Below are 21,180 nucleotides of genomic sequence, written 5' to 3'. Positions count from 1 at the left end.
GTCTTTCTTTCCTATTTAAAAACACCTGAGACTGACCTCAGGGTTGCTCCCACTGACCTCATCTTAAGGACGGTGCCAAATCTGAAACAAGAAATATAACGGCTACAGATGAATATTGCATGGATTTATTTCTATCTATAACAGAGAGAACTATTATGATATGAAATATTGCCTCTTCATTGACTTTCTGGGTGCTACTCTGCACATAATTGGAGTCCGGATATGTCGACAATGTGCAGCTGTATTCATGAATGGTATTATCGTTTTGGTAAAAAAAATTAATAATATAGCATTTAAATAGCAGGCTTTGTAAATCCTTTGATGGATCAAATGAATTAAAGGAAAACGGTAACCCAAATGTGCTGTGTCTTCATATTTCTGTCTCTGGCGTCTTGATCACACTGATGATATAAAAGGCCGCTGCAAACTGTTCTGGGTCTTACAGAGGAAGTTGGTATTCTTGTGTGTAGTGGAGACCTCCTGTGGCTGAGCTGAACCACAGGCCATCTGGATGCACTGTTCATGTGTCGTGGCATTTTTTTAAAGGATTATGATTCACTTCAGCCGCAGCCAGTTTGCCTTTTTACACCGTTGATCGAAAAAAGAAAGAGCAACGCGAGCCGAGGCTGCAGGTCGCATGAAGCAAAGTCCCTCATAATGATTCAGAGCAACAGCCGCTGACATCAACATTCAGATTTCCTGTCGCCGCTGCTTCATGTGTGCATCCATGCATGTATTTACAGCCTCGCCAGGGAATAGACTGAAATTAGATATAGTTTCCCCTTCTTTTTTTTTTTTTAACACCTTTCAGACACTATTCCACTGTGCTTTATGGTCTGTTGAACATATTAGGCCAAATTGCTTGTTTTGGCTGTAATCAGTCATCAACCTGGTGATTTGCTTACATAAGTCGCCTTCACGTTATATAACTGAACAGATTTTATGAAATAGTATGGAGGCTGCTGATAAATGACATTGATAAGACGGGTCAGGTATCCCTTATTGATTTCTCTGAACCAATCCCAAAGGAACAGGATGTAATTAAAGAAAAGCTAGAGGTCGTCTTTTAAGCTGTGTTGTGGATTATTATCGACATTTATAAGTTAAAGGTCCTTTAAAAGTTATTTTCTCAATCATCTGTGACTGATTTGGTCCTACATGAACACAGTACTGCCTCCTAAAGTTAGAAAGTTTTGTTTTATTCACATGAGAATCGCTTTACTTCTTTTTTTCCTGTGCTCTTCTCGCTGGTTTGAAGTGGGCAGGGCTAAATTGGACAAAAGTGATGTCACAAACTTCAGTGCACCAATACGATGAACGTTGACGGGTTGTTTGGTTTAATACAATCAATAAAATCTGATCCAGCCACACCCGCACAGTCCTGATGAAACAGATTAGCTGGATGTTTGTTTTCCTAACTTTAAAGGTGCAATATATAGGAATTTTAGTTTAAAACATTCACAAAGTAAAGGTGCACTGTGTATTTTTGGAAAAGAAATTCAAACCCAGAAAGAAAACATTCACAATATTATCAAAGTAATCTATCTTTAAAGGGGAATTAAGTCCCTTGAATAGTGTTTAAAGCTAAAAGGTGGCTACTTAGAAGGGTCTTGAAATATAAACAAAGTAATATGAATGATATTGAGTTGTCCTTTTCTCTTGTGATTAACATTTAAACTAAGAACAAAGAAGTCCATGAAGTTAGCATGCTAACTAGCTACTCTCCCTCCGCTCTGTAAACTTCCTGCTTATGGTCGTTCAAAACTCCCGTGCTGGTGATATAAACACTAACATTCCCCTGTTGTTCCAAGCTTCCAGTCTGGGCGGCGTGGAGTCAGCTTATAGGACTGCTAGCTGCACTGCTAACTGAGCTAACCAGCTAACAGCAGCAGTTAGTCGTTATCTGGTGATGTACTGCCCCCTGTTTGTTTGGAGTTTGAAATCTACAGGTGGTCAATTCTTACGTATTGCACCTTTTAAATTGAACTGTTGGACAAATAGTCGCAACTGTTTGTCCAACACGCAGCACCCTCTTTCCTTAGACCCTCAATCTGGATAAGATTATAAAAAAAAGACATTCTGAAGGAGAAAATGTAGGTACTTTAGAGAAAAGTATGGATTTTATGGATGATTAGAATTAGTAGTACAAGAAATAGGTCTCAATATTATGTGGCGTACACATGCTCCTCAGCTGGGACCTGACTAGATAAAAAGAAATCTATATAAATCCAGAGAGAAGTGCAGTGAGCGCTGAGTATTTTGAACGCTGCAAGGCAAAAGACAGAGAAAAAGAAAAAAACAAAAACGCATACACATGGGTTGGAGTAGTATAAATAGAGCATTAATAGGTTTCAACATATAAATAAAAAGTTAAATAAGAGTTAAGAACATAAACAACAAACTGGGATAGAGGAGGGTTGGATATCCACAGTAAGGAGCAAGAAACTCCCCGAATATACTATGAATAGTCTTTTCCTTTCAAATGAATAATGTGTTGCAGGGAGAAAACTATTTATGAATATGGCTGCAAAAAGAATTATATAATGCACAGGAAAGTAATTATCCCTGGGGCAGTAGGTTATCTAATACTGAGAATCTGTGCTCGAGCAATTTTCCAAATTGAGCATTAAGCCCCCAAAGTGTACGCAAAATACATGAGAATAGTAATTTCTGATAAGATTATGTATCTACAGTCACAGCATGCTGTTTTGCAGCTGTTTCATTTCAGCTCGTGACATTACCTCACGGTGCGTTTCATGCCAGTGTTTCCCATTACATTATTATTTTTTTCTCCAGAATTGGTGGTGATGTCTTTAAAATAACATTCATGCAACACTGGAACTCCATTAAAATCAATACAAATGAAATGTTTACAAGCGTGGCAGCAGGCGCTTTTGGTGTCGTGGCCCGCTCCTCCTCTCCAGGAGAAACGGCGGCTCTCTTAGAGTCAGAAGAAATCCTCCTCAAACACACGTCTCCATGCACAATAGATTCCATTTAAATGATTTATGTGCGGCACACACAGTAACGGGGTTTAATATGTTTTAATCTTAAAGCCACAACATGTCACCTGGGTTTAAGAGGAATAAAATGATTCATATGTTAATTTTCTTCTTCTGCTCTGATGCTTTTTCCTCACTTCATTAGAAATTCACAATGCAGACTAAAGCAAAACAAACCAAAACAAGTGGCACCTCTTTCTGTGATAAACATGGGAAGCTTCACCTCAGAAACACTGTTTGTGGCTGCAATCAGTGTTTTAGTGTTTCAATTCACTTCTTAGGATAAACTATTTATTGTGCTTACTACATCATTCTGTTTACTTAAAGTGGTTTGAGTGAAAAATAAAACTGCACGGTGCTGCTAAATTTTTTATGGGGCCGTGAAAAATGCTAAAATGCATAGTCGAAAACCACTGTGGTGCACAGATTTATGTTTTCAGTTATACAAAACCATAGCAGGTTGAGATCGATGGATAGAAATCCTGCAGTATGTGCAGAAATTTCAAAATGGAATACAACACATTTTTTGTTCTCATTATTTTGTCTAATCTCTGTAAACTGCATATCATAGTATATGTTTATTATATAAATAATACAGATGGTGCTGCTACTGGTGATAATATTCCTGTGACCCATACATCATTATAACTCATAACAGTTATTTTTTTATCATTTGTATTGCTGCCTTGCCATTATATGTAAAAACAATAGTTCAATTCTTATCTTTTTTTAAAAAATCTGTCAAATGTACTTCATTGAAATTCAAACTCAGATTGAACCTTTGATGTTTTTTTGTTGTGTTGATAGTTTTTATTTTGTCCCATTATCCCCCCAAAAGCTTCTCAGCTGCAATAACTTTTTAAAATTACGATTAAATTCAGTGATGGCATGTAACTAAGTACTTTTACTCAAGTACTGTGTTTAAGTAGACCAACATTTTTAAAGTACTTGTGCCCTACTTGAGTATTCCTATTGTCTGACACTACATTTTGGAGGCAAATATTGCACCTTTTACTCCACTATATTTATTTGATGCGTGCTGTATCTTAGGAAAAGTAGCGCATCTTGAAATTATTCTATTTTATCGGCTATCGTATAAAAACAAACATTGATTCTTAAGTTTTGATACTTAAATACATTTAATATCAGATAATTTCACCAGTAATTTAGCAGGATATCTTAACTTTTACTCAACAATGACTTTAGGGTAATTTTTATAACACTGATTAAATTAAACTAAATAAAAAAAAAAAATATATATATAATAATAATAATAAATTGTATTTTGAGGTTAATTTTATCTTTACCGATATTTTATTGCATCTTTTATGGTACGAAACTGTTCTGGCTGGCTAGAGAACTCCACATCCCAGAGTACACCGCGGCGGGGCTCCTCGCCTCCCATTGGTCCGTCTCTCCTCGCAGCGGAGGCAGACATGAGGCAGTGGTGAGAGCCCGGCGGAGAGCTGCGGAGCTGAAATGAAGCGCACACACGGAGCGGCTCACACCACCGTGCAGTTCCGTGCGGCTCAGGAAGAGGCTCCGCGCCGCTAAAGCTGAAGGCTGCTCCGGCTGAGTGAAGGGCTCCGTCCATGCGGAGGCTAGCGCTCATTCTGCTGCCCTGTGCTGTCGCCGTCCTGGTGCACTTGTGGTTGGCACATCGACCCTCCTCCACCCCGCCGGACAACAACACACACTCGGGTACTTTTTTAGCCTCAGCCCCACGGGCTTCACCTCCTCACAGCCTCGCAACTTTTTTTTCCCTTTTCTGTTTTGAACCGAGCGGCTGGCTAACTTTGCTTTTACCGCCCCGGCGTGTGTGTGTTTGTGTTGTGCTCGTGAGTTTGTCGTGTGAACAGGTAGTTTAATGCTGTGTGTGTTTTTAGAGGGAAACAGTGTGAGTGTAACAGTTCAGTAGTGTTGGGCGTTGCTGGGATAATCTCACGTCTGGAGACTGGAGCGAGCTGAGCATCTCTGCCTTGTTACAACCACTGAGCTGCGTGCTGCTCTCAGATGGATTGTCACTTATTATCAGGGGCATAGTGGAGGGAGAGGCAGCTTCTTCTCATCAGAGGACTGTAGTTTAAACCAGCTTTTGATGCATGAATACAATTTTCATGAGCTCAATTATAGGATGTCTCACAGTGAGTGAGTGAGTGTTAACTAGTTTTCAGAGGATCAGGATGTGGAGCATAAATCAAGCATGAGTGTGATTTTAGTTTTTTTTCTCCATCATCTCTGGTTGTTGCCTTATTGTCATATAGGCATATTTTACCAGCTCATTATCACTTGGTGGGGAATGACATCCTGTTGTTTTTGAGATTTGTTGAAGTGTTTCTGTTTCCGATCCAGATGAGGCGTTACCTTTCTATGAAGTTTTGGTGGGAGTGCTGTCAGCGAGACACCATTATGAACTGCGACAAGCGATAAGGGAGACCTGGCTGGGCTACCTTCGAGATCACCCCCACTTCCAGCACAGGTCTGCAAGGGTGGAGCTCTACAAACTTCACCACTTGTTTTTCTTTCTTTCTTTCTTTCTGTCTTTTATTTTATTTTCCAAGGCCAGATTCATAAGGTGGGAAAATAAAAGCCCGCAGCTGGCAGCAAATAACTGACTGCCCCATCAACGCTTTTTTATCTTTACCTGACCGCCGGCCAATATTGTTCTCTCTTTCATTCTTCCTTTTTTTCTTTTTTTTTTGTCCATTTCCTACTCATTCAGTGATCTGAGCACAGATAAGGTGTGATGGCCTTTAAGCAACCCTCAGTAACCATGGCAACGGAGGGTGGATAGACGGACAAGCTTTAGAAATCTTGCAGCCTAATATTGCACACACACACACACACACACACACACACACAAAAAGATGAATGCAATAGTGTTTGTGCCTATTTTTTTTCCCAGAGTGGGGGTGAAGTTTATCGTGGGCGAACATGGCTGTCCCATTCCAGAGGAGGACAGAGAGGATCCGTACTCCTGCACCCTCCTGAACTTCACCGAGCCAGGTAAAACAAAACAAAAAAAACAAATCTGCTTCCTCGTATACACTAATGAGCCGGACATCTGCAGCTGAAATGTGAAAAAAGATGCTCTGAGTGCAATCTGTTGCTTGCAATGTGAGGCAGGCAAACAAAAGTGGAGCTCAGAGGCAGAATAGCAGGAGCGGAGTTGAAAGACTGAGAAGAATGCATGTTCAGAAAAGAAGTGAAACACCTTTATTCGCGTTCACCCACACCTCAAGGACACTGTTCTTTTCTCTCTCTACCCAAGGCCGAGGCAGAAATCTCACACAGTCAACTCAGCTGCTGCAGCCGCTACTACAAGAACTGCGTGCTAACACTTGAAAAGTAAAGCTATAGGAAGCACTGATGCACTCTATAGGAAATAATTGAACAGGCTCACTGTCAGATTGAACGTCCACAGTAATTGTTACGTCTCTCACCTTCACAGAGTCAGTCCTGTGCAGACGTTTCACTACTTTTTCCCGTTTGGTTTCAGTGTTTGCTGCCTTCATGAAAACATAATTACTGCTCATCAGAATAGGCTCTTTCAGACGACGGCCTTTAGGGTCAGAGCGATGTTTTATTTTTGCGGCCCATTCTCTGCTCTCCACAGCGTTAATGGTTGTAAGTGTTGACGTGATTTGCTTTAGAATCGGAGGCAGGCGGGCGGGCGGGCAGGCTGTGATGCGAGATGCTCAGTGTGATTGGAAGAGGAAGAGACAATGGCTGCTTTTAAACACAGTTGGGTACCTGACTCAGGATTCAGGTCAAAGCACACGTTAAGCGGACAATTAATTGTTGCTGAAATCTGTTTGTGCGTCCTGCATTCATCACAGGGTTTTTTTTTTGGGACTACAATAAGGTGAATGCTAATTAGCTGTTTTTGATATTTCTGTTGTCAACGTGAGGTGTCGACAAAATCATAATGATGGTGAAAGATTTTGAGACTTTAGTTCTGATATAAAAGACTTTGTGTTTGATTGATCTGTTTGTTGAAATGTTGTGACAAGAGCTGAAACGATTACACGTATTTGTCAAATGACACCCAATTAATAAACAATTAATCATTTAGGTAATATTTTAAAAAGAAAAAGCCTTTAATAAGCTGGTTCCAGCTTCTGAAATCTGAATATTTACTGACTGTCTTAGTAGGACAAAACAAGCAGTTTGAAGAAGGAGAAAGGACGCTGTATTTTCTAACTTTGTTTTTTTTTACATCAAATATTCATCAATCAGTCAAGAGAATAAGCAGATTGATTTAAATAATTGTCAGGTGCAGTTTTAGTGTTGACTTGATTTGCACAGAATGTACTTCACTGCTGAACTGTAACACTAGATCTGCTTGATATGGTCAAAAAATCTTATTGTGATTATATTTCAGTTACAATATGATTGAGTGGGTTAATTTATCTTGTTATCTTGGGATAACAAAGTTCATTTCTCCAGATCTTGTGAAAACAAATAAAATCTAACTCATTAACACAGTGAAACTGAAATTATATGCTTGACCCACGACCGTTTAGGGCCTCTTTAGATTCATGATTAGTCTGAATGATCAATTTTGCATTACAATTTTCATTTTCACTGACTTAAATCAGCATTATGTAGAAATTGGCATTTTGTGCGATCTGGCGCCACCCACAGTTTGAGTGCAGCACTACTGTTGTAAATACAAATGTCAGGTCTGTAACAGTTTGTCAGATGTAATGTAGGTGCTGACTACAAACAAATCTCATGACTTCATCACAATGTTATGTGTTTAAAACATGTATGTTGAAGTAAACGTGTAACACTGTGATCCTACCCTCTCACTGAAGTTACATAGTGCAGAAACAAGTGATTGAGACATCATTCATCCTATTACAAGATACTGTACAACAAGCTGTATTTTTAAGTAAAAAAGTTGCATAATGTTGCTTTAAAACTGTGGATCAAGATCAGTAGACTCGGACATCTCTGCAGCACTACATTACTTCCTTATAATGATGTTTCACCATCAAAAAACTGCAGCCTGTTGCGATTTGGACACTGCACTTAGCCATAATGTGATTTCGATTATACTTCCATTTATCGTGCAGCCGTAGTAAACCCTGAGAATGTCATAAACCCTGAGTTGTTGCCTCTTATCAAAAACATCGCCAACAGATGTTAAAAAACCCTGAATTTGCTGTTAATTATTTATGATTTATGTCACGTTTTATTCATTATTCCTCAGAACAAAGTAGCAGTCTCATGCTGTCCAGTGCCAAGAGACGCACTGCTGTTATTAATTTTGACAAGTAAGCACAAACTAATTATTTATGTTAAGTCTGTATAGGAATAATTCATATATCCTCACACACTGCTAAAATCCTGCCGCTCAGTTCCACTCGGTCAATGTGAGAAACATTTGGTTTTATAAACTGCTGCTTTCTTTCTTCTTCACTTCTAATTGACTCAATTTCGGAGTGAGCAGCAGAACTTATGTAGAATGCATAGAAAGTAAAAAGGGCCCTTCCTTTTAACAGCCTTGATCTTTTCATTGATCTCTGGGGTAATAAACTGCTCTTTTGTAATTAAGAAACCTCGCTCATGAGCAGAAGCTCGCTTTGAAGACAGCAGTCCTAAGAACCCGCTCCTCAAAGTGCTGATGGTGTAGCTTTACCAGAGCCTTCCTTCTTCGCTGAGCGCTCTCCCTCTCCCCGAATCGCTCGGTCTTCATCACCGAAAAGAGACGGTCAGCATGTTGGGATCGTAATAAATATCTTGTGTGCTTGTGCAGTAATCGCTGCCGTCCCTCTGTTCCAGTGGCAGGCCAGGATGCGGAGATAGAGATCGTGACGGTGTCTGACCCCTCGGTGCTTGTCCCCGCTGACGTGACGGCCATCGCCCTGGATTTCAAGGTCCTCCACCCGGTGGTGATCACCAGGCTGGGGGTGTTTCCCAGCGGGAGGCAGCCTGAACTTCAGAGCAATGTGACGGTGAAGCTTCTCCAGCTGGACCAGGAGGTAACACAGCCTCGACCTCGGAGCATAATGTTTCAAATATGCTGCTTTCTGTGGACATACACAGCCTGGAGGCAGCCGGAGGACGCTGCTCGTACCGCCTCAGATATTTACACCTAAACTCAGACGTCATTTTCGATTACTTGTCTTTATTAGATATAACAGTCTGTGGTGTAGTATTCAGTGTAGAAGAGGGTAAATTTGCACATTCATGAATTCTTGATGATGAGAGTTTGTGTTTTTTGCAGGAGGCTGTGGTCACTGCTCGCTTCAGTGCCATCAGCACAGGGACCTTGGTGAACGGAGTGTGGTACAAACCAGTGGAGCAGTTCATCTTGCCTAAGGTCAGTTGCTCACATGTACTCAGGGCCGTCCCCACCTGACTCCTTTTTTACAGCCTTAAACCTTAAACTGAACACAGCTACCTAAACAATAAGAATAGAATAATTGTACAAAATAATTTCATGTATATTTTATGCCGTACTTTGTAAACCATACAACATCACCACAGACACATATTGTAATGTGTGGTTTTGTTTTGGCGTCTTGCCGTTCCCTCACACTGGTTGTTTTTCCTGTGCCGTCGACCTGAATCCACGCGAATGCAGCATGAATGTTTTGTAAAACTGGTGGAGAAACACTTGAATGAGCCTGAATCAAATCTAAGTTTTTCAGCGTGGATTGTAAACTACCCTAAGGTGACGTCAGTGTCCTCCCGGTAGCTACGGCCCTGCATGCAGTATAATATCCTTCAGTTTAAATACCGTTGGACTGAGCAACAAAGAATCAGTTTTCCTTTTCTTTTTATCCAGGGGTTTGAAGGAACACTTGTCTGGGAGAATCTGGACTCTGCTGGATTGAGCACAGTCAACTCGTCGTCTGTGCAGCTCAGTGACGGAGGAGGCGTCCTCAAGATCTCCTCTGTACGTACTGATGCTTTGTCAAAAATAAAAGAATAAAGAGTTTTCTCTCTCAAGGTTTGAAGTGAACGAAAAGTTCAGGAAGTTAAAAACTTTGCTGTGTCCTTGAATTGCAGATCGCAGAGGGCATATTGCCTCATAGAAGCGCACTTGGATTTCCTGGTTTGGCTGGAGGGTTCACCTTTACTATCTATGGTTGGTCCAGCAACAGAATTAATTCTGAGCTTTTTATGAAAAGGGTTGTAAAAGGGGTCCCAGTCCCTATGTAAAAATAAAAAAACCCACTCTGTTTAACTGGCAGGTTATGAGATTATCTGCTTTTCGCCTCAGGGCTCTTGCACATGTGCCAAATGAAAATAGGATTTTCTTTCCCCTCTCTACAGCGTTGTTACATTATTGATTGTGCTTTACCTCATGCATTTTTTTTGTTTGCATTTAAGTTTATCTAAGAATGAATTTGTAATCATTTTGGGGAAAACAACATTAAACTCACCATCCAATATCCCTGAAAACAGAACTAATGATCCATTATGTAAAATGTTATAATTGTATTATTTTGTTTTGCCAGCAAGTGATTTAAGTTGTTATCCCTCAAAGGTGCTCTAATTTGTTCAAGACCAAGTGTGAATAAAAAGCTAATTTGTTTTTTAAGATTTCATTTTGGACAAAAACTCGTTCACCATTTCCCTGAATATATCCATTTTTTCCCCCATTACCCCCATCATGAACCTCCCTCTGCCCACCCCCCGCCACCTGTGCATCAGATGGAGACGGCCTGTCGGTACTCCTGCGGGGCCGCCCAGCCAGGATGGAGCACCATGCCTCCAGGCTGAGAGAGGAGGATGCCGCCTTGCAGCAGGAGAGCCTCCGGCACGGCGACATGGTGTTTGTAGACGTGGTAGACACCTACAGGAACGTGCCTTCCAAACTGCTTCAGTTCTATAAATGGTATGCCAAGTGCTAATGACTCGATTCTCTGTCTCCAAATTGCCTGGGCCCTCTGAGGAAATCAGCAACCCGAAATGAAAGTGTGTCGTCGCCCTCGAAATGTCTCGCTGTTACAATCGCAATTGCAATCACTCAGTCATGGAAAAAGTACAGTTGTGAGTCATCAGATAGCAAAATATACAGAGTGATTTTTGGCCTTGACTCGACAAGTATATTATTTGTTTGCACGACCTCCTGCCCTTCACTCTCAGTGGTATTTGAAAGTAAATCCACTCCGGGATATTGCTAAAAATCAGAAGGTGGGCTTTAATTAAGTTTCCAAATTCCCTCTCTGGCAGGTCTGTGGGAAACGCTGACTTTAATCTGCTGCTGAAGACTGATGATGATTGTTACATCGATGTGGACTCGGTATTAATGAAGATTGACCACAAGGGTCTCAAGCGCAGCAATTTCTGGTGGGGGAAGTAAGTACAACTTAGCGTCCCATCTTGTATTTTGCTTTTGATTGTCGTCCACTTGTGTTTAACTTCAGTGCAGTCTCAGGTGAACTTCAGATGAAACAAACAGGAATGCTCTGTCAAACAATGATGGGTCAGGCAGACATGTGAAGATGTTGATTTATCTCCCGTCCTGACCCAGTTTCAGGCAGAGCTGGGCAGTGGATCGTATCGGGAAGTGGCAGGAGCTCGAGTATGCCAGTCCAGCCTACCCGGCGTTTGCCTGCGGCTCAGGCTACGTGGTCTCTCGTGACCTGGTCCAGTGGCTCGCCAACAATGCGGATAAACTGAAAGCCTACCAGGTAGAGTACCTGCTAGCAAGTGACTATGGGGGGGTTATCAAGTCCTGAATGTAATGTGAGGAATCTTTTACAGGGAGAAGATGTGAGCATGGGGATATGGATGGCAGCAGTTGGACCACAGAAATATCAGGTACAAAAAAAAATTTGCTTGAATGACGACCCGATGAATCACTATGATCGTAAATGATTTGGATTATTGAAAAAATTCTAGTGTGCTTGTAAAATGCAACTTATCAGACCTTGTCAGGGACATGATGACAAAGACTTTCCAGCGTTGTCTCTGATGTTTTTATAGTCCAACATTTATCAAGATGAGTAGAGCTGCAACGATTAGTCATCCAAAAAAATGTGTTGCCACCTATTTCGATAATGAATCTTTTCAGTCATTTTTTAAAATAAAAATGTCAAACATGGTTCCAGCTTCCCAAATGTGAGGATTTACTGCTTTTCTTTGTCATTTATGACAGTGAATGAAACGTGGCACCAGGTCTTAATGTGTTAAGGATAAGGATAACAGTTTTAGTTTGTTGTCAGCTTGAACAACCTGCTGAAACTCATCTCCTGAGCGATGAGATGAGCTCTTTCTTTGGGTTATCAATCAAACTTTGTTTGTAAAGCGTTGTTTATACAAGTGAGTGACGTTCAAAGACCTCTACAAATGACAGAAGCTTACAAGAAGTAGGGCAAATATCTTAATCATTTATAATCACTTTATTAGCAATGTGTCAGTCCTCGGGGCTCAACAATACACTAATACACTCAAAAAGGAAAACATACAATATAAATGTGAATTATGATAAATGACTTTAACTCCTCTGACTCTTAAATCTCTCACTTAGCACAGCCTTAAAACATTTTCAGCATTTCACTGCACAGGTTGTATGAGCATGTGATAAATTAAACCCCTGAAATCAGAATTTTGCTGCCATAGTCTGTGTGAACTCTCCAACATGGAGTTCAGTTCCAGCGTATCAAAGGTGCATGTTAACAATTACACCTGAGAGGATCAGTGTGTGTGTGTACGTTAACACAGCCACTGTCCTGCCCCGTTTTGTGCTGCCAGGACCCCGGCTGGCTGTGTGAGAAGGAGTGCTACCTGGACATGCTGTCGTCTCCCCAGCACACAGCCGAGGAGCTGCACATCCTCTGGGACAGGAAGAGGGCCTGCGGGGACCCCTGCGGCTGTCCCTGGGGCCACTAAACCTGGTTCACACCACACTCACCAGGTGGCGCTGTGGGTAAAAATGCACTCAGCACTGGTTGTCAACTTTGTTTCAGCGGTTTCCTTAAAACTGAATCATTTCAGACTTTTATCAGTTATTATTATTATTATTATTATCATTATTATTATTATTATTATATGATAAAAACACTTAGATTTTTTAAATGTGTTGGAAAATAATGTGAAAAAACTTGAGATTCCTTTGCAGGTTCTTATTATATTAACAAAATGACTGTGCCAACATTATAAACCATTTGCAGCTTCAGAATATGTTAAAAACTCACATGTAGCTGTAGCATACTGTCAGTATTTTTACCATGAACTCAGTTATTACATTTGAAGTTGGAAATGTCTTAAGTGGAAAACAGTTTATTGAAGGTTGTTTTAGCGTTGTGATAACTTGGCAGGGACAGACAAGAACCATGTGCAGTACCAGCATGTGACGATCATCGTGTACAGAATCATTGCCGTAAGACTTGAGTACTTTGTAATATTATAATTATTGGTACTCTGATACTTGACGGACTCAAATCTAAAAGGTTTAAAAGGGACATTTGTTGAAATTTTAAAGACAACTGCTTTACGTTGATATATTTTGTAAATTATTGTCTTTTCATTCTCTTCACTATTTGTAGATTTATGACGAGCTTTCTCACAAACACACACAGTTTGTACTGTAACTGTCATTGTGCAAATAGTGATGTGGCCTTACTGTATTTGTTAGGCGTCATACTGTTCGTACGTCCACACTTGTGATATCGACACAGATTTAAATTAGTGTATTTGCGACACACATTTTTTGGAACTTGACCGAGCAGTCGGGGTGACTGTGAAATAGACTCACTAGTTTAACACTGGTTTTATGAAACTCTCCTCACGGGAAAATAAAGAACAATTAAGAGAGATGAATGACTTCCTTGTCGTTTATTTTGGGGGAAAGACACACACGGTAAACTAGGTGCCGGATCCTTGTCGAGGCTGGAGCTTTTTGTTTCGCCGTCAGTGCTGCTCGAGAGAAACACAGTCAGCAGATACATTCTGCTCGTGCTGCTGCAGAAGTTTCTCCAACTTAAAAGGGATATGAAATCACTTTGATCTCTCTTGGTGATTGTTTGCCTGAGACGGTGAGCCCGACACCGCTGGAATCGACGAGCAGGAAACCTGTGGAGTGTTTTTTTTCGCTCCACATTGATCAGCGTGGCTTCGTGTTAATCAATAGGGCTGAACACATCCAGCCAACACTATACCTTTAAGGTTGATATGATGAGCTTTTTCTTTTAACGAGCCTCCTCTGAGCATATGCTTTTAGTTGCTGCAGCCATTTGTTTGTTCATTGAAGTATAGCCACGAGATTGATGCTGAGTCACCAGAATTAGATTGCCTCCCTATATATTTTTGTAAATAATGAAAGATGATGCAGAATATTTTACTAATGGAGGATAATACAAGTCGTTTATTTTATTTAGGCCTGTCTCACCTGCCAAGAAATCTAATCCTGCAATTAACCTGACACCGGAGCACACATTCCTCTTCCTCTGAACCACCGCCCCCCTTCCTCCTCCTCCTCTTCCTCCTGCTCTCCATCCCCATCTTATCCTTTCGCCTCCTCTCTTTCAGTGAGCTGCATGATAACAAAGTCATATCCGCATCTGTTCCACTCTCCTACGTAGATAAGGACGGCATTTTTCACCCCATCTGCCTCTCTCATTGATTTGGCTGGAAGCCCTTCATTGTGAGCCGAGAGAGGAGCGTGGAAACAACACACAGCGCAGGGGCTCGCTTCTCATTTCTGCTCCAGTGCTTCTTTTGGAAGATGAAGTTACTGGAGTTGTCTAAATTTTGATGAGCACTGTGGGGATATTGTCGCTCACTGATGTAAAAAGTTTAAATTATTAGCATTTTGTATTTTCAGAGATATGCTCCAAATCTTCCGCCTGCTTTATTCCCCTTGTATGAATGAGTTCTCTCATACAGACCCATTCAACCAGGCCATCAAATCAACCACAACAGCCTCTGTCATAATAACGTGAGACAAATTGCTCTGTGTTTATCTAAAAATGGCAGCCATGTATTGTTTTGGGAGTTATTCACCACTTTTTTATATTATATTTCACCTCATATCCTGCCAATGTACAGTGTGGGGTGTTTATATAATGTGGAGACGAGTATTCTCCTCATGTTTGGAGGAAAACGCTCCTCTATTGGCATAAGCAAGAATTAGCTGGTGTGAAATAATGTGTCGGAGGGAAACTCTGCTCAAGAATCCCTTTGTTCTCTGAGAGATCAATATATGCGAACATGAAGTTTCTCCCGAAATTGGATGGTTTAAGGGTGAAAGTAGAACTAGGACAAAATATTATGACAACAAAACGAGGCATAATGAAAAGATCTCAGCTCGTATCAGCGACCCAGAATATCTGATTCCCTCCATATGTTTGATATATATAAACCACACACGTTTTGAATCTTCTCTGCCCTTAAGCGCATGTGTAATCATCTCTAAGCGACGTCAAGAGTACAATTCCCTGAACCACTGACTTATTTTCACTCTATTAATATTTTGCCATGAAAGTGCAATCATCCGTTTAGCCTGTGACAAGCACCGCTCCGAGAAAATAGAGGGAAGTTGGGCGCTCAAGTTAATTGTATTTATAAAATCCTTTTCATCTCGAGTCTCACCTCTTCCCCAAAACTCATCTTGCCGCGCTGCAGATTGAATACAAGAACGTGTTGACATTTAAAATTTGAGTTTTAGTTTCCTGATGTCTGGCTTTGGCAAAACACTTCTTTCTGAATGTACCTCCACAGCCCAATCAGAGTTTAAGTGCCCCTCAACAACAGTCACCATTATCCGTATGATGATTATTATTATCCATATGATTATAAACTGGATGTTATTCAACACTGTACACATGTACAAAGCTAATGTTAGGCTGTGAACTGACTACATTGCGGTCGCATGACTTTAACGTCCCCACTACAAACCGTCTTACTACACAATTACTGAATGTTTTCTATAAATTGATCAAGCTACAAGTTGTAAAGTTAGAGTTGGAATAGTTTGTAACTAAAGACGGACTAGTGAGTAGATGAGTCTCAGTGTTCGGCATGATGACGTTTAATGTCCCTGATCATTTATGTAGTCTCATTTAGCCACTTGTTTGCAACTTTATAATTCACTTTATGGGACATTTAATGGTGTATTTTTTGTCGTAGAACAAAACGTGTAAATATCTTAAGCCTGTGGTAACAACAGACCTTACTACAGGCATTTAGCTGAAAACCCATTCAAAAAACCCATTGACTTTGAGACGAGGTAACCGGATGTGCAAACCCTGATTTCCAGGTTTCAGGACGACAGACTGCACCACTCTATTACATGAGAGCATATAATTCTTTAGTATTCTCTCATGCTGTTGAATTGTCAAGGTCAGTTTAGTCATGTTTTATTCATCACTTTTAGTTACATCGAACTGTTTATCCATCAGGCCTACTACTTAGCTTTTTCTGTTTATCTATTACTTTCAGCTAACTATTTGTTTATTTATTACCTTTAGATATTTCTAACTGTTTATCATTAAGGCTTACTACTTCGCTATTTGTTATTCATTAGTTTTAGCTAACTATTTTAACTGTTAATTCATGACATTTAGCTATTTCAAACTGTTTATCCATTAGCTATTTTTATGTTAATAATTACTTTAGTGAACTATTTGAACAATTTATTCATTACTTTTAACTAAAGAAATCATTACTTTAAGCTAACTAATTCATATATTTATCCATTAATGTTACTTTTAGCTACGCTAACTGTTTTTAATGTTTGTTACTTTTAGCTAATGTTAACTATTTCACATATTTATCCATTAACGTTACTTTAAACAAACTATTTCAACTGCAACTGTTTATTCAATACCTTAAGGTTTAAAGTTAACAGTTAAAAAAGTTAGCCGAAAGTTTAAGCTAACTGTTTGAATGGTTTATTCGTTACTTTTAGCTATATTCTCTGCTTTTAGCTAACTATTTCATGCAGGCTATTTATCCATTACTTTTGAGCTAACGTTATTTCAACTGTTTTTTCCAAATATTTAGGCAACGTTTAACTATTTCAACTATTTATCAATGAAAGTTACTTTTATTGATCTATTCCAGCTGTTTAATCATTATTTTTAAATAACTATTTTAACTGTTACTTCAACAGTATTTCAACTATTTATTCATTACTGTGTTTTAGGCCTTTCGGACCACTTTACAGATCATATGCCACCAGTGTGGGCATGTGCAATACTTAATGTCTTATTTTTCCAGCGCTGTGGAAACATACAGTACATCATAGATCGAACTGAAACTAACTTGCAGTGTCGAAGTGAAGACGCCAGGATTCAGATCAGGCGCAGCTATCCCAGATCTTAGAGAGGAGCTTACAGTCTGCTGAGTGTCGTGCATCTGCATGCTCATTCAAACGACTCCAGATCCTTCGACTCTCCTCTCGCAGCATTACACACTGCTGTCAATCAGCCTCCGCTTCTCCCGCGCCCCCTCCTCTGTGCGCGCTACAACGAGGAGGAAATCATTTATTCATGACACCCGGCATCTAAAACCAGTATTTCTGACTGATTCTGATTCACAGGAATGAGGAGGTATTATTAGACACACACAACTATGCCCTAATGGGGCAACATTTTCATTCCCAATTTGAAGTCGCACCCACAGCTCTCTCTCTCATTTCCACAGCAGCTACAGTGTCTCGGCCTGGTGAGGTTGCGGCTGTCACTTTTTGCAAACATTTGCCCAACACAGCTGTGAAATGTGTGACATTGTGGATCGGTTAGTTTGATGATACAGTGGGGTCGAAGGTTGGCCATTAGACTGCCTCATAATAAGGCCCGTCTTTGACAAAGTGATGGAAATAGCGAGTGAATCGTGGAGGTTTGTGAGCCCTCTTGAGCCCTGCTGCAGTGACACTGCAGATTTACTACGATAGTGTTTGTGAGAGATAATTAGTCATTCAGTCTGAATCGGTTACTGAACCATTACGGAGCCATTACTGACACTCGTTCTGTCTTAAGAGGATCGTGAATTAGCTCAGCGGCCCGATGACGAGATTGTCGGAAACCTCTCAATCATTTGATGTAACCTGATGCAACTCCACGTATAGAAGAAATGTCACGATGTCAGCTAAGTAAATCTACGCGCCCGCAGTTCAGCATCGAAAGGGCACCGCAGCGATTTATTTTTGCGCTCGCACAAGGTTGCAAGATACAGATTTAACGCTGCCTTCAAATGGGGTCGTGGTCATCGTGTTTCCGAGGAGAGTTCACGGACTATTCATGACCTCGTCTATGGAAACTTTATAAAAGCTCCAAGGCCTCGAGTTGTGATGTTTGCACGGTCGTTCATTTATCGGTGGGTGGAGGAGGAGGAGGGAAATGTAGATTTTCTCATCGGCCTCATCTTTATTACACCTTTGCATTTCCTGCATTTCTAAACCAGCTCACTAACTTGACATATATAAACTGGACTTAATGTGTAAAATCCTTCCCTGTAATCAGCATACCGTCACTGTCACTTTCGACTCAAAGACGACAGCTTCGCGTTGGCTGTAATAATTGCAGGTGGAGACAAGTGAGTACTTTGTTATTCCTCTTCATCCCCGGTGGGACGGGAGGTGGGCGCAGTGAGGCTTTTACAAACAAGTGCGAACCGGCAGAATTATGCATGAGGACATGAATTGTTCTGGGAGCAGTGACATGAATATGATAACCACACTGGCATAAATACTGTACTGTAACTGAAGAACGCTCTTTAATATGACTGTGGATCGAGTGACATTAAAGGATTAGTCTGCCAATATTGGATTTTTTTTTCTAATGGCAAATTCAATAAAAAGCCCAAGCACACAATCTGATCCTCCTTAATTTTATGTACTGTAGAGCTGTGGTGTTGTCCAAAAGCAACTGAAAAAACATCAATGTGTCACACTGTTGAACTGGTTGACATGTTTGTTGAACTCCATCGTGTTTTATTTAATATCAACTCTATGTGTTCTCCGCATTGAACCCATCCCTGAGGAGTAGTGGGCAGCTCAGGGACCAACTCCAGATCAAAGCCAGTGCTGACATGTTGTTATGATGGGGGGGAACCCACAGAGAACATGCAAACTCCACACATCTATCTATTCAGTCATTCTTACTACCATGATTTGGTCCACTAAAATCTGGAAAGTTTAGAAGAGCCGCAAGATTAAATCATTTTATCTCCATTCAAGTTAGCTGGGCACTAAACCGGAAGTAGGCCAGCTCGGTCGGTGGAGGTCTCTGGTCGCACAATACAGAAGATCTGGTTAATTTTATAGCTGGGAGTTGAGCTTATTTGGCTTCATGTGCTGAGCAATCGTTTTTTATAAATTTAAAACTACTGTGAGTGTTGTCGCTTTAGCCAACTTCCTGTCCATTTTGCAGTTAGCAGTCCTCTCCCTCCTCTACGTCGCCATGTGAACTCAGAGCGGAAATTTCTGCTCTCTGCGTGTTGCAGGCAGGACCGCCTCTTTATAGAGTTCTCTGCCCTGATTGGATAAAGTGGGCAGGGATACAAGAACATTTATTTTCTCTTTTACTGCATGAGCAGGAGGAGGAGAGTCATGGGTTACTGGCCAAACCCTCTGTAACAGTGATGACTGTAGGAATATAGAGCTAAAAAATATCGCTTACTGCAGCTTTAAAATAAAATGTCTTCAGTTGGAATGAATGGGCTGTGGCTGAGAGCAACATGCACGCAGGTGAAGTTGGAAAATGTTAAGTTGATTTTGCTCTTCATGGATCAACAGCTTGAGAATAAGATACAGTGTGTCCAGTCTTACCTTTTAATTCTGTCATTTTAAACACTCTGAATGGGAAACATCATGGATCATGGTCCAATATGTCCAGTTCAAGTCACATTGAAAGCATTCAGCAGTGGTGTTGGTGGTTTTCCTCTGAGGATCTTGTAGAGGAATAAAATGTTGTGCCAGTTGCTCCAGTGCAGCCGCTCAGCAGCCCTACAGTGAAGGGCTGACATCTCCAAAGTGTAAAATGTGTTTACGTCTGTCGAGCAAAGTGCACCAAGTGAAAACAGCAATCTCAGGAAACTTTGCCCAAGTGAGTAATTTTTAAACACAGCATCGTTGCCATTCTGAGCAATGAGCTTTTCAAGATTTTGTTGTTGCCACAAGAATATTTATGAAATCTATTGAAGTGCAACAACAAAACAACACCAACGTGTAAAGTGCAGCCCAGTGATAAATAATCCAAAGCTTGCAGAGGATGAGGGAGACTGTGAGTGAGCCATGTCGCTCCTCACACAAAAGCTATTCTGTTTTGCTCTCAAACAGAACTCAGACGCTGTGGGTGGAGAAAATCAATCTAGCCAACCTAGCACCGGAGAGAGAAGAAATGAGAACCGCGAGAGGCTTTGATTATTGTGATGGACTTAAGTCAGCCCTGCAAAAGCCACTTCATACGTCTGTTTATCAAATCAGAAACGCATTTGCATCACATTTCCCTGCACTTGTGGCTGCTTGGAAGGAAAATTAGGAGAGGAGCTGCTCCCCTCAGATTTTCAAGAATTTGGCATTTTGATGAATAGATGTATTTTCAGAGAAGCCACAATTCAATCTGAAAGACTCGTAATTATCCGAATTGCAGCTGTCAAGAGCAAGCGCTTCACCGAGTCAACAGAGCTGTCTGGGACAGATAGCCTCTGTCCGCAGCTGAGGAATAACTCACGACAGTATTAACAGAAACCACAGATAATACAGGATTTAGATGACTGGTGCCTTGTGTTTCAGACCAGGCTTGTAGCTAGAGAAAGAGCGTGTCTATAACAAGCAGCCTGTGTGAGCGTTCAGTCAAGGTTGCTCAAAACAAAGCACATGGCAGGCAGCTCTGTAATAACTCGAGTCAGCCGGTTCGCCTCGCAGTCTGTACTATTCAGCATGCAGTTGCAAATGCAACAGCTGCCTTGGAAAAATAAACCCATGGATCTCTTGCAACACAAGACGGCTCGTTGTTACATACACTGTGAATAATGATGGCTCAGTGTTTTGTTATGTTGTGTGTGTGTGTGTGGAGTCAATGTTCCTGAATAAAACATCAGGTCCAGTGTAGGAAGAGGTCTGTTTAAGTCAGAAAGACACACTTACAAACTTCTTGTTTGTCACATCTTGATTTTCAATTACCCCCGTGTGCTCAGTAGATGGTGCTGCTCGTCTCTGGAGAAGGGTCCTCTCTTCACCCTCACATTAAACACCTTCAAAACAATGACA

At 40.8% G+C, this 21,180-nt stretch overlaps 1 protein-coding gene across 1 annotated transcript; it reads left to right on the top strand.

Moving 5' to 3' along the window:
* The first annotated feature begins 4,478 nt into the window (after nt 1-4,478).
* On the top strand, nt 4,479-13,774 carry b3galnt2 (beta-1,3-N-acetylgalactosaminyltransferase 2). Its single transcript, XM_073482117.1, has 12 exons — nt 4,479-4,703; nt 5,355-5,481; nt 5,908-6,008; nt 8,793-8,992; nt 9,238-9,333; nt 9,802-9,912; nt 10,026-10,104; nt 10,674-10,857; nt 11,196-11,321; nt 11,497-11,656; nt 11,730-11,786; nt 12,720-13,774. Exons 1-12 carry the CDS (start codon nt 4,595-4,597, stop codon nt 12,855-12,857), a joined length of 1,488 nt encoding a protein of 495 aa, XP_073338218.1. The 5' UTR covers nt 4,479-4,594; the 3' UTR covers nt 12,858-13,774.
* Nucleotides 13,775-21,180: the final 7,406 nt, after the last annotated feature.

The sequence above is a fragment of the Pagrus major genome, chromosome 15 (assembly GCF_040436345.1).
Source record: "Pagrus major chromosome 15, Pma_NU_1.0".
Lineage (NCBI taxonomy): Eukaryota > Metazoa > Chordata > Actinopteri > Spariformes > Sparidae > Pagrus > Pagrus major.
Note: the sequence above shows the minus strand (reverse complement) of the source record. Positions and strands in the feature narration are given on the sequence as shown.

What these genes read in the sequence shown, in the direction of transcription:
- b3galnt2 (XM_073482117.1), top strand. Translation starts at nt 4,595, where the DNA reads ATGCGGAGGCTAGCGCTCATTCTGCTGCCCTGTGCTGTCGCCGTCCTG. An exon ending in TTCTCCAGCTGGACCAGGAG is followed by an intron (nt 8,993 to 9,237) that starts GTAACACAGCCT and finishes TGTTTTTTGCAG; the next exon opens with GAGGCTGTGGTCACTGCTCG. An exon ending in CTGCTTCAGTTCTATAAATG is followed by an intron (nt 10,858 to 11,195) that starts GTATGCCAAGTG and finishes CCTCTCTGGCAG; the next exon opens with GTCTGTGGGAAACGCTGACT.